The 12,850-nt window shown below is 49.6% G+C and overlaps 2 protein-coding genes across 2 annotated transcripts in view; one reads left to right on the top strand and one right to left on the bottom strand.

Annotated features, from left to right (window-relative positions):
• The window catches only part of SFXN2 (sideroflexin 2), a 102,739-nt gene that overhangs the window by 45,431 nt on the left and 44,458 nt on the right, over window positions 1–12,850 (top strand). The gene's annotated exons all lie outside the window — the stretch shown is intronic.
• Window positions 1–12,850, bottom strand: part of ARL3 (ARF like GTPase 3) — a 45,270-nt gene that overhangs the window by 16,707 nt on the left and 15,713 nt on the right. Inside the window, exons 2-3 of the mRNA XM_075935572.1 lie at window positions 6,674–6,817; window positions 5,333–5,449 (exon numbers count right to left, since the gene is read on the bottom strand). Coding sequence (XP_075791687.1) covers window positions 5,333–5,449; window positions 6,674–6,817 — 261 coding nt within the window. The remainder of the gene's footprint in view (window positions 1–5,332; window positions 5,450–6,673; window positions 6,818–12,850) is intronic.

Below are 12,850 nucleotides of genomic sequence, written 5' to 3'. Positions count from 1 at the left end.
TAGCCAATTAGCCTGTCATAAGACAGGATTTTCAGGTCTCTCCTCCATGTCGGTCTCCTCTCCTGAGCCTCCGGTCTCTCACTCCATCTCTCTCTCTCTCTCCCCTCCTCCTCCTCCTGCCTCTCTCTCTGTCTCTCTCTTTCTCTTCTCCTCCCCCTCCTGCCTCTCACTTGGGGGACTGCAGAGTCCAAACAGCTGTTTGGGCTCCGCACTCCCCATGCTACATGGGGAGTGCGGAGCCCAAACGGTCACTTGCGCCACTTGCTCCCACGTGGCGGCCTGGCTGAGCGGTGCGGAAGTCAGCCAAGTGCCTCGGAGGGAGAGGAAGGGGAGCGGGGCGGTGACGTGCGGCGTGATAGCGGCTCCAGTCCCCGCCCCCTGGCCATGTACATCACCGCCCCGCCCCCCTTCACCTCCCGCCATGGTGCTCGACTGACTTCTGTGCCGCTCAGCCGAGCCGCCACAGGGGAGCAAGCACTGCAAGCAGCCGTTTGGGCCCTGCGCTCCCCATGCAGCACGGGCCGCGCAAAGGGAACAGCCAGCATTTCAGGCAACACCGCTGCCCAGAGGGAACAGCCAGCATTTCAGCATTACAGACTCACAGACATTGGGCTACTATATATATGATGATGAGTAAATTATACTTCCTGATTTACTTCTTCACACCAGTCATGATTTTAGAGGCTTCCATCATATCCCCCTTAAGTCATCTCTTTTCCAACCTGAAAAGTCCCCATCCGATTAATCTCTCTTCATATGGCAGCTGTTCCATACCCCTAATCAATTTTGCTACCCTTTTCTGTGCCTTTTCCAGTGCCAAGATATCTGTGAGATGGGGTGACCAGAACAGCATGCAGTGTTCAAGGTGAGGGCCGACCATGGATTTATACAAAGCAATATGATATTCTCTGTCCTAGTCTCTATTCTTTTCCTAATGATTCCCAAAGTTCTGTTTGCTTCTTTGCCTGTGGAAGGCTGGAGTTAGTCTGGATTGAATATGCAGTGAGGAAAACGTAGGTGCCTGCCAGGGGAAGAGGTAACTGATGACCTCATATGTTTTTTCTCTCTTTACTGTGGCTTCATGATCCTTACAAATCAGAGCTGATGTACACTGGCAGAAGGCAGCACATGCATAGGCAGCTCGCGGTGCTGCTGCCCATAGGTAATGAGTTTGGGACAGCAATATGGCCACCCTCTGACCCGGAAGAGGAAGTGCCCTCTAAGACCCCTTGGTGGGCGGGTCCAGCCACCCCTAGCCGCACCCACACAATGCCAGTGGGTGGGACTAGCAGTATAAGAGCTGGAAGCTCAGTCAGAGCTGGGCAGCTGACCAGGGCAGACATTTGGCTCTGCCTCCAGCCTTGCAGGACTCGGCTATGCTGCCCCCAGCTGGAGGACTAGGTTGGACTGCCAGGACCCCTGCTCACTCCCGATCCCTGGCGCAGGACCCCTGCTGGCCCCCGAACCGATGGATACTCTGCCAGAACCTCCGTCACCAGCAGACTCACCGGAGCAATGCCAGAGCCTGGTAGGCCCATGGGGGAACTGGGAAGGGGCCCAGGAATAGCTGACCCTAGGATGGCTAAGGAGATGGAGGCTGGGTGGGCAGCGCGTTGTGGCCTGGAATCCTGCTGACTCCTCGACGTAGTTGGTGTGCAACGGCCTGGATCCCTGCCGACTTAGTGGCTGCAAAGCCGCCACCATCAGGGGCCTGGGCCAGGACGCAGTGGTGTGGACAGGCCTGCATCCCCCCTGCCACCTCACCACTGGGGTGGCGGGTTCCCCCTGCGGCCTGAACTTGTGGGCCCTGGAGGGAGTCAGTGAGGTCTCTCGCTGATGGCGGACCCTATACACCGTACTATACTGGTCCAGGCTCAATCGATGAGCTGAGGGATCTGGTGTCATTTCGGTATCGTTCCTAAGCACTAAATGAAACATTATAAATGCTAATAAAGAGCCATTAAAATGTCACTGACTGCTCTCCCCGGGGAGGGGGCCACGTCTTAGCTACTGTTGACGAACTTGTTAAAGTACACAGCAAGGAACAGCAACAGCTGCCACCTAGGATGAAAGGCTAGCTGTTCAGCCATCGCACACGGTAGGACCAATCTCCCGTTTAAGATAGGAAGTGAAGACAACCCTATCCAGCCAACAGTGAGGGAGTTATGGGCTAGAATGTAATTCTCCATACTGAAATGTGGGAAGGGCACCGGGGCTGACACGCCTTGCTCTTGACGAAAGCGTTATGGGATATGTAGCGAGAACGAATGCTCAGGAACCGGGCCTTACATCTCACCTGAAGGTTGACCCCCTCCAGCACCAGAGTGCCTGGCCCTGTGCTAGGGCATTAGCTCGGTGCTCCCTACCCCTCACCAATCCTTTATCCTGCACCACCTGGGTTTTCTCTGGGGGTCCCCTGCCAGCACTTGACTTGTGAGCTCCAATTAGATTAGTGTGCGGTGACAGGACTGCGGGCAGTGCCCCACTGCCCAGCACAACACCAACAAGCTCTGTGCAGAGTGCCTGCTTCCAAAGCAGAAAGCCACATGTGACGTCGCTGCAGGTGCGTCTCTGAATACGCAATCATCCAAATAGATGCACCTTCTTTGACTGGGTTAAGCGTCCAAATATCACAGGTGTGTAGAGCTGGAGTAGCTCCCATTCAAACACACCTGTGCTGATTTGAATGTGCAATCACTTCATGGCTTTCAAACAGCTCTGGAGGGTCCTCTCCCTTGGTGCAACGCAGTTCTGAATGGAGCAGAGGCAGGAGTCCTGGGATAGCACCTTAACTTGGCTCCAGTCCCGGCACTGCCCATCTGAGCTGGTTACTGGAGCGGTAGCAGGGGCTCTGTGGCCCGACTCCAGTTTGAATGGTCTCTGCCAATACGATGCCAGCATGGGCGGAGGGAGAAAGACCCTCACCTGCATTTCAGATGCTTTCTAAAGGCCACGGACCAATATCATGCCTGGTGTAAGTGGGCTGCAACTTCCATGCAAATGGGTCAGGAAGTGGCTGCTACCACCTGCTGTAGGACTCCCACTGTCACACCCAGCAGTGTTAAAACTGGTCCTTCCCCCTACTACAAAGCAGTTTCCCTGTTGTATTGAGTAGGCTGGGGGGGGGGGGTTCTTTCTGCTCCTTCAGGGTTAAAATTCTTCTCTTTTCCCCTCTCCCCTCCCTTGTAGTAAATGCAACTACAAGGTTGTTTATTTGCAGTTACAAGCTCGGCAAGGGAAGACTGGGGACGGCAATACGCCCCTGGAGACTCTGTAGCTATCTTCACTATGCGCAGACTGAGTGTCTGCTGTAGCAGTCAAAAGCTCTCTGGCTGCTGCGTTGTGGTGCTGACTTTTGCCTGCTTGCAGAGTGCTTGTCTCTGTACACCCAGCTTCACAGAGAATCCCTGACTGAGCAGTCGTGATCATTTTATGTCCGCCCTGTCTTGTGCCTTGACTGCCCTTATAGGGGCTCGCTGACTAACTTGGCCCTGCTGGTTTTGAGTGCCCGTAATGGAGAAGGGACCTCCCCCCCGTTCAGCCTTGTGCTGGCAGGTTTCTCTCACAGTTCCCTCCTTGTGAGGTCTTGCCCTCGTGCTTGGGGCAGGCAAACGAGCAAGGCTCTGGTGATGGCTAGCCTAAAATGGAACGACTTCCTTCCCTGCACAGTCGCCTCAGCTCATCCTCCCATGCTTTCAGCAGTTAGTCTCTCTACTCCGAGCTGCCTTTTTATGTCAACGTTGGCCCCCTCACTAGGCCTGAAGTCTGCCCTTGTTACAGTGCTGCTGTGGAGTCTGACTGGTTAGTGTCAGTGTTGTGTATTTCATTGTGCAGTGGCAGTGTGTGTAGCGCCTAGAGCAGGGCACGCCACAGGCGATTAGCAGCCCACTCCTGGCTCTCGTCTTGACTTTGAATTATTATTTTACATTGCGGTAGAATCACTCTTAGGAGCTGCTGTCACCAACCAGGACCCTCCTGTGCCAAACCCATATCTAGACGAGAGCCCCCCAAAACTTTCAGCCTAAGTAATGTACGACGTGGGAGTGTTCACAGGCAGGTCACAGTCAGTTTCCCCATCTGTAAAACCATGATGGTGGCAGCGACTTCCTGTTGAGATGAGTTGCCCTGGCAGAGGGGGGTGAATTAGAGCTTGGACTCTGATTTAACTAGGGGTAGAACTCACCTACTTGGCAAGTGAGGCTGGAGCTAGTCACTGGCGTGCTGACAGTTCTCCACTGCCTTCCCACCCCCAAGGACTGACAGACAAGTTATCTGGCAACTGATACAGCACACAACCGAGGGACACCCTCTCAGGCCTCTCCAGCTGAATGCAGAAACAATGAGCGCTCAGCAGGGGGGATGCTCACCCCCAGGAGAGACTAACCCAGGTGCGACACCTGAAATAACTGTGCAATGCCAACAGAGGCTCAGAGACCGAAGCACTGGGTTTGGATTTCCTAAACTCACTGGCCCCACAGCTTCTGTTACTGGCTGGGTCAATTCAGCTCTGAACCCTTCTGTGTGCCCTACAGCTGGGCTGTGTTTTTTAGATGTTATCTCAAGATCAACGGCCCCTGATGATCTGTTCAGACAGATCCTGTGGAACTCTTGGGAAAAGTGAAAGATTTGCCCCAATATGTCTGGCCAATATTCCCCCCCTCCTCCCCTGTTGTGCAGGGTTGTGTGTGCCAACTGGTCGCCACCCTCCACTCAGAAGTGGCTGTATTTTGTATATATTCTGTACAGCGCTCTAGCATTAAACGTGTCCCAGCCTGCAACTCTAAAGGCCCTTATCTTGACACAGGTAGGGAAGGACAGTCTTCTCATTAACGTTCCAAACTCTTCCTGCTTCGCTTCCACAGAATTCCCTGACTCACCTTGGGCAAGTCATTTAACTTCTCCTGTGCCTGGGTTTTCCCCATCTGTAAAATAAGGATAATGCTGCCCTCCCTCACAATTTGAGGCCTCATTAATTAGTCCCTGTAAAATGCCTTATTAGTCTCTAATAGACGTTGCTACAGATGTGCCATGTATATGTTATTAATAAACATTATGCCATTAACACCAGAGGGACTTGTAACTGAACATGTGTAGCATAATGTGTTGGGAAAGTAAAAAATAAATCTGAATAATTTCTGCCAATTCCACTGGTTTTTTCCCCCAGGGTTAGGACAAAACTAAGCCATCAGTCTTGCCAGTGGGTTTGGAATAATGAATGTTATACCAACAATGGTGTTACTGAGGATTCGGGCATTTAGCACTGCCGATCTTTCTGCCTGAGAACTTGGAAAGCCATTGCATTCGCAAGCATTCAGCCTTGGCCGATACTTACAAGAACATCAGTGTTTTCAAAGTAGTTCCTCCAGTACGGCCTGATTTTCCTCTGTCCACCAATGTCCCACACGTTCAGCTTAAAGCCTTGAGACTGTACACTTTTAATGTTAAAGCCCTGTAACGAGGACAAGGAAAACCACAGACTGAGTTAACCTAAAGCTCGGGATCGTATTCTGGAGCGTGCACCATTAGCAGCGTCTGTCTCCCACTGCTGAAAAGCAGAGGAAGACTGTTCAGATAGATCGGCTATGAGAGAGGTGAAGAGGAAAGAGAACAGCAGCCTCATGCATGTCAAGCTTGCATATGTTCCTGGATCAAGAGCTGACACTGTCACCGTGACATAGACATACGCTGGTAATGCCTCTGGAGTGCTCAGAAGGGTGGCTACAGCTAGAGGTGAGAGAGAGATCTGATAAGGAGAAAACAGAGGGCACAGTGAGAAGCAGGCTTGAGCTTGTGGAAGCTGAGCACACAGAACAATTTAACTCCAAGCCAGAGGACTCTGCTTCCTCCGACACAACGCGGCGACTAGCACTCAGCTGAAAAGAGCAACAGCTGCATGTCTGAAGGGGCCGTTTCATGCAGCAAAGCTCCCCCTGAAAGGGTGTTCAACTGGAAAAACAGGATGTGGTGTGGCCTGGCAACGTGCTGCCACAGGACTCAGGGGATCAGAGCTTGGAATCTGAGCGTGGGCTTTTGCTCTGGGGTGTCAGGGGCTGGGAATGCTGCAAGGCAGGGCACTCGGCTCCTCGGGGAGGGGGAGAGAAGAACACCTCGTGCAGCTCTCTAGCAGCCTCCTCTGGTCAAGTCAGGCATGGTGCTCATGGCTTTTTGGTCTGAAGGGACACAACTGTCCCAATAGGGAGCCTTGAAGCGAGGGAGTAAGAGGCAACAACTAGGGATGCTGCGAGCTGTGGGATTTGGGGAATGCCCTGAGAGAAAGGAGGTGCATAGTGCAGCACTCGTACATTTCTCTCTCTCCACAGTTGCTCCCTGTTTGTTCAAACAAACGAGATCAAAACCTGACTTCTGTTACCCAGGTAAAATCCAAGTGATTCCACTGAACAGCCTGGAGTTAGTCCAGATACACAGCAACATGCCTGAGGTCAGAGTGTGGCTCAAAGGATGCAAAACGTACATTCTCCAGCTACATACTGACTGGGGGCTGGATTGCTTTGTGCAGCCAAAAACACACCCATATACAGAGTTCATCCCTTCTAATTCAGTTCTGTGTGCAGCCTTCATAGGCAGCGCTTGTATCTGAACTAGGGGCTAGGATGGCGTGCTGGATGGAAACAGAACACACAGCAGCCTGCAGGCCCACGAAGAGCTGCCTTACCTGTGTCGGTGTGATGTGGCTGATGTCTTCAGATGCTAGCTGTTTCAGGAGTGTGGTCTTGCCCGCATTATCCAGTCCCAGGAGGAGGATTCTCACCTCCTGGTCTGGGGCACTCTTCAGTTTACGCAGAATTGACAGTAAACCCTGCGGCAGCCAGAAATCCGAGAGGTTATTCCCCATGCTGAAACTGGCCTCCTCCCTCTGCTTCACGGTACGTGGCAGCAGATCCCACCACCAGTGCGGACAGGGTCTGAGGACTTATCCCATTTATTTCATTCTTCCGTGTTCTCTCTGTGGCCCATCCCTGCATGCAGCATCACCTTCAGTCTAGGAGCACACTGATATCTCTCAGCATGTCTGCTGAGGAGGTGGGGGCATTCAAAGAACACCACTCAAATCCTGTAGCCCATTTAGTATTCACCATGTCAGGGTGCATGTCCCAAGGATGAGGTACATTAACGAGCTGCAGCCAAGCCACCAGGTGATCTGTATGGTCTTTACCACCAACAAAGCCCCATTAATCCCAATCTCCCTCTTTCTAGGTTGCTTTGAGCTCTTCATGGCTCTCTTAGCCAGGAACACCCCTGATTAGCCAACACCCCATTTACCTGTCCTCTAAAACATGCTGGGCAAATGAAATGTGCAGTTCAGGTTTCTGAGGCTGTAGCGGCTAACAAAGGTATCTCAGATTTCAGTACCTCATGGCCGAGGGAAGCAAAACAGACCTCAGCCCCCCCCCCCCCCCCCCCCCAAGCTAACACTATCCTTCAGGATTAGGAAATGAAATCGGCACATTGACTTCTTTGCAATGCAAATCACTAAAAAGTAGCTGTGCACATACATAAGCACAGCCATACTGGGTCAGACCAAAGATCCATCTAGCCTAGTATCCTGTCTGCAAACAGTGGCCAGCACCAGATGCTCCAGAGGGAGGGATCACCACAGGTAATCTTCATGTGATCCCTCCCCTGTTACCCACCTCCAGACAAACAGAGGCTAGGGACACTATTCCTACCCATCCTGGCTAATAGCCATTGATAGACCTAACCTCCATAAATCTACCTAGCTCTTTTTTTAACTCTGTTAAAGTCCTGGACTTCACCACATCCTCTGGCAAGGAGTTCCACTGGTTGACTGTGCGCTGAGTGAAGAAAAAACTTCCTTTTGGTTTTTTAAACCTGTAGCCCATTAATTTCATTTGGTGACCCCTAGTTCTTATATTGTGGGAATAAGTAAATAACTTTTCTCTATTCACTTTTTCCACACTAGTCATGATTTTATAGACCTCAATCATATTCCCCCTTAGTCTCCTCTTTTCTAAGCTGAAAAGTCCCAGTCTTTTATTCTACATGTACATAACACAAGCCTTTGCTGGTGCCTCTGCTCAGACACCTCTACTGCTATGCATAGCAGTCAGCGGAACAGCATTCAGAGTGCTGGCATATAACTGAGGAACACTAATTACCCTCTTTTGAATCTCTGAGTCAAACAAGCACAGCTAGGGTTGCCAGGTGTCCGGTTTTGAACTTTCAAAGTATTTGAGCTTTCTGTCCGGGAAACAAATTGAGAAAATAGAAATGTCCGGTGTTTTCTAAATAAGATGTAATGTCAATTGTGATGTCATGTCACATGTGTCTGGTATTTTTGTTGAAACCATCTGGCAACCCCATGCACAGCAAGACAATACAGAAGCAGTGAAGCAAGTTTGTATGGGACCTATCACCAAGGAGCCCCTGGGGAATCCTCGTTGCTATCATATAATCAGCAACTCCCCCTCCGGGAAGTATCTGGAGGAAATGTCTCTTCATCCCTTTTGGGTCATCTGGTTTTCAGTCCAGTCTCAACTAGTCAGATGTGCCCATAAAAAACAAACAAACCGAAAGAGGCACCGATTGGCAGCCATGTGTGCTCTGTGCTCAGGCTTATAGGGGCCTGGAGCCAGGAACTCACAGTCCAAATCCCTGCTCAGACCCAGATGCCCTCCAGGCATATCATTGAACCTTACTTTTCAAGAGGGACGTAATGATACTTGCCAAGCTCACGGTGGTGCTAGGAGGATGAATTAGTGAGGTTGTAAAATGCTTGATCGATGGGAAAAGGTCCCAGTTCTCAATACTTTTGTGGAGGAAAAGGACACGATAGGCCACAGAGACTGTTCCTGAAGGTGGCTCCCACTATGTCAGGGTTGAGCCTTGGTATGCTTATTGGCTAACTGGCCAGCAGGACCCTAGCTGTGGTGGGCTGCCCAGGGCCAGAGCAGTCACTGCCGCCCATGGCCACAGCAGGGCTGGGAGAAGAGCAACCCTGCCTCCTGGAGCTGGCAGTTAACCAGTTGAGCAGATCGTTTAATTGGTTAACTATTGGGGGGAGAAGGGGTTCCAAACCTAGTTGAAACATATTGGCTAAGGGCAATGAGAAACTTGCCCTGCTATTGTCTCTGTACTACCATCCTATTCTGTCGAGAGAAGACTTTAGGATCCGGTGAAATTAGCTATCAGCACTTTTCTTTAGCAAGCAGCCTTTTAATATAGCACTCCTGTACCAGTGTAGGTGTATTGGTGTACAGTACTGAACTTCAACCTCTTAAAACACCTTGGCTGAGCACTTCCACCCTCATGCAGGGCAGAGTAGTGTTATTAATAAGCTCCAAAGGAAGATCTCACTACACATCATCCCAACTAAGCTTCTGATAACACTAGAAAACCAATATATATGACAGTACCTCTGCCCACCTTGACTATGGGCATTAATTGAACATCAGTCAGCTAAATTATCTGACAAGTAATAAATGAACATATACCATCCCTTGTGCAGGGGGAGTTTGAGGAGTAATTATTTTAAAGTGTTTTTGGATCCAAGTGGAAAGTTAACAAATGTCAATCCCAATTCTGTGCTTTTAAGAAGTGACAGCATAATGCTAAGGCTGAGCAACAGTCTGGAAAGGCAAATAAGATTGAAATCTCACCCTTAAATGCTACCTTTTTGAGCCTGTGCCGATCCTAAATTGTCAGTTAATAAAACTGGAAATTTATACTACCCGAAGACTGTGTTATCTGTCTATCTAGTTTAGAGTGTGTCTGTGGGTCTATTTGTCTTCCTAAACTGTACGAGCTAGGACCACCAAATGTAGCATGCAGCTTCCTCTTACCCTGACTTAACCCTGACCTTGGTTTTGGTTGTGCCTGGAAAATGGGACGTGCTGGGAATGGGACTGTTTCCCATAAAATGAAAAGTGAGGGGACAGAGAGGAGGAACATGAAAAGGGGGGGGCACAGAGAGGAGGGATGTGATACTGAGAGTGGCCATGGGGGGCAGATAAAGCATCAAGAGAGTATCTAGCAGAGCTGGAGCTCCACCATCTTGCCAGCCACCAAACTGGGCAAGGGAGGGCCACTGGAGGGGGGGAACCCCTGGAGCCTGACCTGTGTCTTCCCTCCTCCCCCAGACAGCCTGCAGGCCGCAGGAGGAACCCCAGATGAGTGGGGGACTCATGTCAAAGGCAGAGGTGGCACAGTGGGGAAGTCCAGGCGAGCAGGGACTGCTCACCCCGGGTTCCCACTGCACTGCCTTGGTCTTTGAAATGCCTTTGAGTCCCCCACTCACCTGGGGTTCCCCGCTGCGCTGCCTCTTAAATGTAACAGGCTCTTGCTACATTTACAAGGCAGAGGCACAGCAGTCAGACCGGCATGAGCATTGCTTCAGTCCCCACTCGCCCCATTTCCCGCTGCGCCTCTACCTCCCTTGCCCCCTGCAGAGAAGGTGCTGGGGGGAACCGGCTTTTAACACAGTGTCAGCAAGGGGGCGGGGGGAAGCGACTAGTTGACTCAACTTCCCAATAAGCCTATCCTTACATCCCTAGCCTCAACTAGCCACGTTTTCCTGGTGCAGCCGCCCACTCTGGTCATTCTGTATTCTAACCATCCCCCAAATTTGCTGAATCCAGTGGTCACTGCAGAGCATAACTGTCCCTGCTCTCAGACCCCTCCCGTTCTGTGTAGTGGAAAACAATCCGATTCCAGGCACTTCCTGTTTTCCGGGCACAGCCAAACCTTGGCCTTGCTTTAAGTCAGGACAAGAGGGAGTGGCCCTAGATCTTATCGTTTAGGAGGCATTCTTGAACAAATGGACACACACACACGCACAAACTCTCTAAAATATATCTATCTATATTAGATTGTAGCATTAAGATTCTGATAGGACTTCTTTTTACTTGGTGCTGCGCAAACATAAAGATAGACACACTCTAACCCCCAAAGAATTTACAATGTAAGATGACTAGGGTTGCCAGGTGTCCGGTATTGACCCAGACAGTCCAGTAGTTTTGCCTCCTGTCGGGTAAAATTAAAAAAATATCAGACACCTAAAATGTCCCGTATTTTCTGATTTTTTTTTCCTGGCCATGAGGCAAAAATACCGGGCACCTGGCAACACTACAATATACTTGGGCCCAGCCCCCGGCTTCCTCTCCTCCCCTCCCTCGCAACACCCCCAGCCCTCCTGCTTACCTGGTTCCGCAGGGAAGCTGCATTCTGGCTTGATCAAGAAAACAAAATGGCCACCAGCAAAAAGCCTAAAGACCAAGGGGAAGCAATGCCTCCTCTGGGTCTTAGTGCTCAACCTCTCCCCTGTTCCTATCTCTATTCTGACTCGGCAGGCACTCTGAAAGGGGCTATGCTGTTTTAATGCTTTTTTTATTTATTTATTTTTGCTAAACTTTGGTCCCCCCCCCCAAATTTTTTCCCTGGTGGGTTTTTTTCTGGGGGGGAGGGGTATTTGGTATTTTTGATTAAACCATCTGGCAACCCTAAAGATGACCCGGGCATCAGTACCGGGCAAATTAGTCGAAACAATAGTAAAGAATAAAATTGTGAAGCATGTAGAAGAACGTAATTTGTTGGACAAAAGTCAACATGGTTTCTGTAAAGGGAAATCCTGTCTTACTAATCTATTAGAGTTCTTTGAAGGGGTTAACAAACATGCGGACAAGGGGGATCCAGTAGATATAGTATACTTAGATTTTCAGAAAGCCTTTGACAAGGTCCCTCACCAAAGGCTCTTGTGTAAATTACATGGCCATGGGATAAGAGGGAAGGTCCTTTCTTGGATTGAGAACTGGTTAAAAGACAGGAAACAAAGGGTAGAAATAAATGGTAAATTTTCAGATTAGAGAGGGGTAACTAGTGGTGTACCCCAAGGGTCAGTCCTGGGACCAATCCTTTTCAACTTATTCATAAATGATCTGGAGAAAGGGGTAAGCAGTGAGGTAGTAAAGTTTGCAGATGATACCAAACTGTTTAGGATAGTCAAGACAGAAGCAGACTGTGAGGGACTCCAAGAAGATCTCACCAGACTGAGTGATTGGGCAACAAAATGGCAAATGAAATTTAATGTGGATAAGTGTAAAGTAATGCACATCGGGAAAAATAAGCTCAACTATACGTACAGTATGATGGGGGCTAATTTGGCTACGACAAATCAAGAAAGAGATCTTGGAGTTATCGTGGACAGTTCTCTGAAAACTTCCACGCAGTGTGCAGCGGCGGTCAAAAAGGCAAATAGGATGCTATGAATTATTAGGAAAGGGATAGAAAATAAGACCCAGAATATCTTACTGCCCCTGTATAAAACTATGGTACGCCCACATCTTGAATACTGTGTACAGATGTGGTCTCCTCACCTCAAAAAAGATATTTTGGCCTTGGAAAGGGTTCAGAAAAGGGCAACTAAAATGATTAGGGGTTTGGGTCCCATATGAGGAAAGGTTAAAGCGACTGGGACTTTTCAGTTTAGAAAAGAGGAGACTGAGGGGGGATATGATAGAGGTCTATAAAATCATGAGTGGTGTGGAGAGGGCTGATAAAGAAAAGTTATTTATTAGTTCCCATAATAGAAGAACTAGAGGACACCAAATGAAATTAATGGGTAGCAGGTTTAAAACTAATAAAAGGAAGTTCTTCTTCACACAGCGTGTTGTCAACCTGTGGAACTCCTTGCCAGAGGAGGCTGTGAAGGCTAGGACTATAATAGAGTTTAAAGAGAAGCTGGATAAATTCATGGAGGTTAGGTCCATAAAAGGCTATTAGCCAGGGGATAAAATGGTGTCCTTGGCCTCTGTTTGTCAGAGGCTGGAGAGGGATGGCAGGAGACAAATCGCTTGATCATTGTCTTCGGTCCACC

The sequence above is a fragment of the Pelodiscus sinensis genome, chromosome 8 (genome assembly GCF_049634645.1).
Source record: "Pelodiscus sinensis isolate JC-2024 chromosome 8, ASM4963464v1, whole genome shotgun sequence".
NCBI classification, from domain to species: Eukaryota; Metazoa; Chordata; order Testudines; family Trionychidae; genus Pelodiscus; species Pelodiscus sinensis.
Note: the sequence above shows the minus strand (reverse complement) of the source record. Positions and strands in the feature narration are given on the sequence as shown.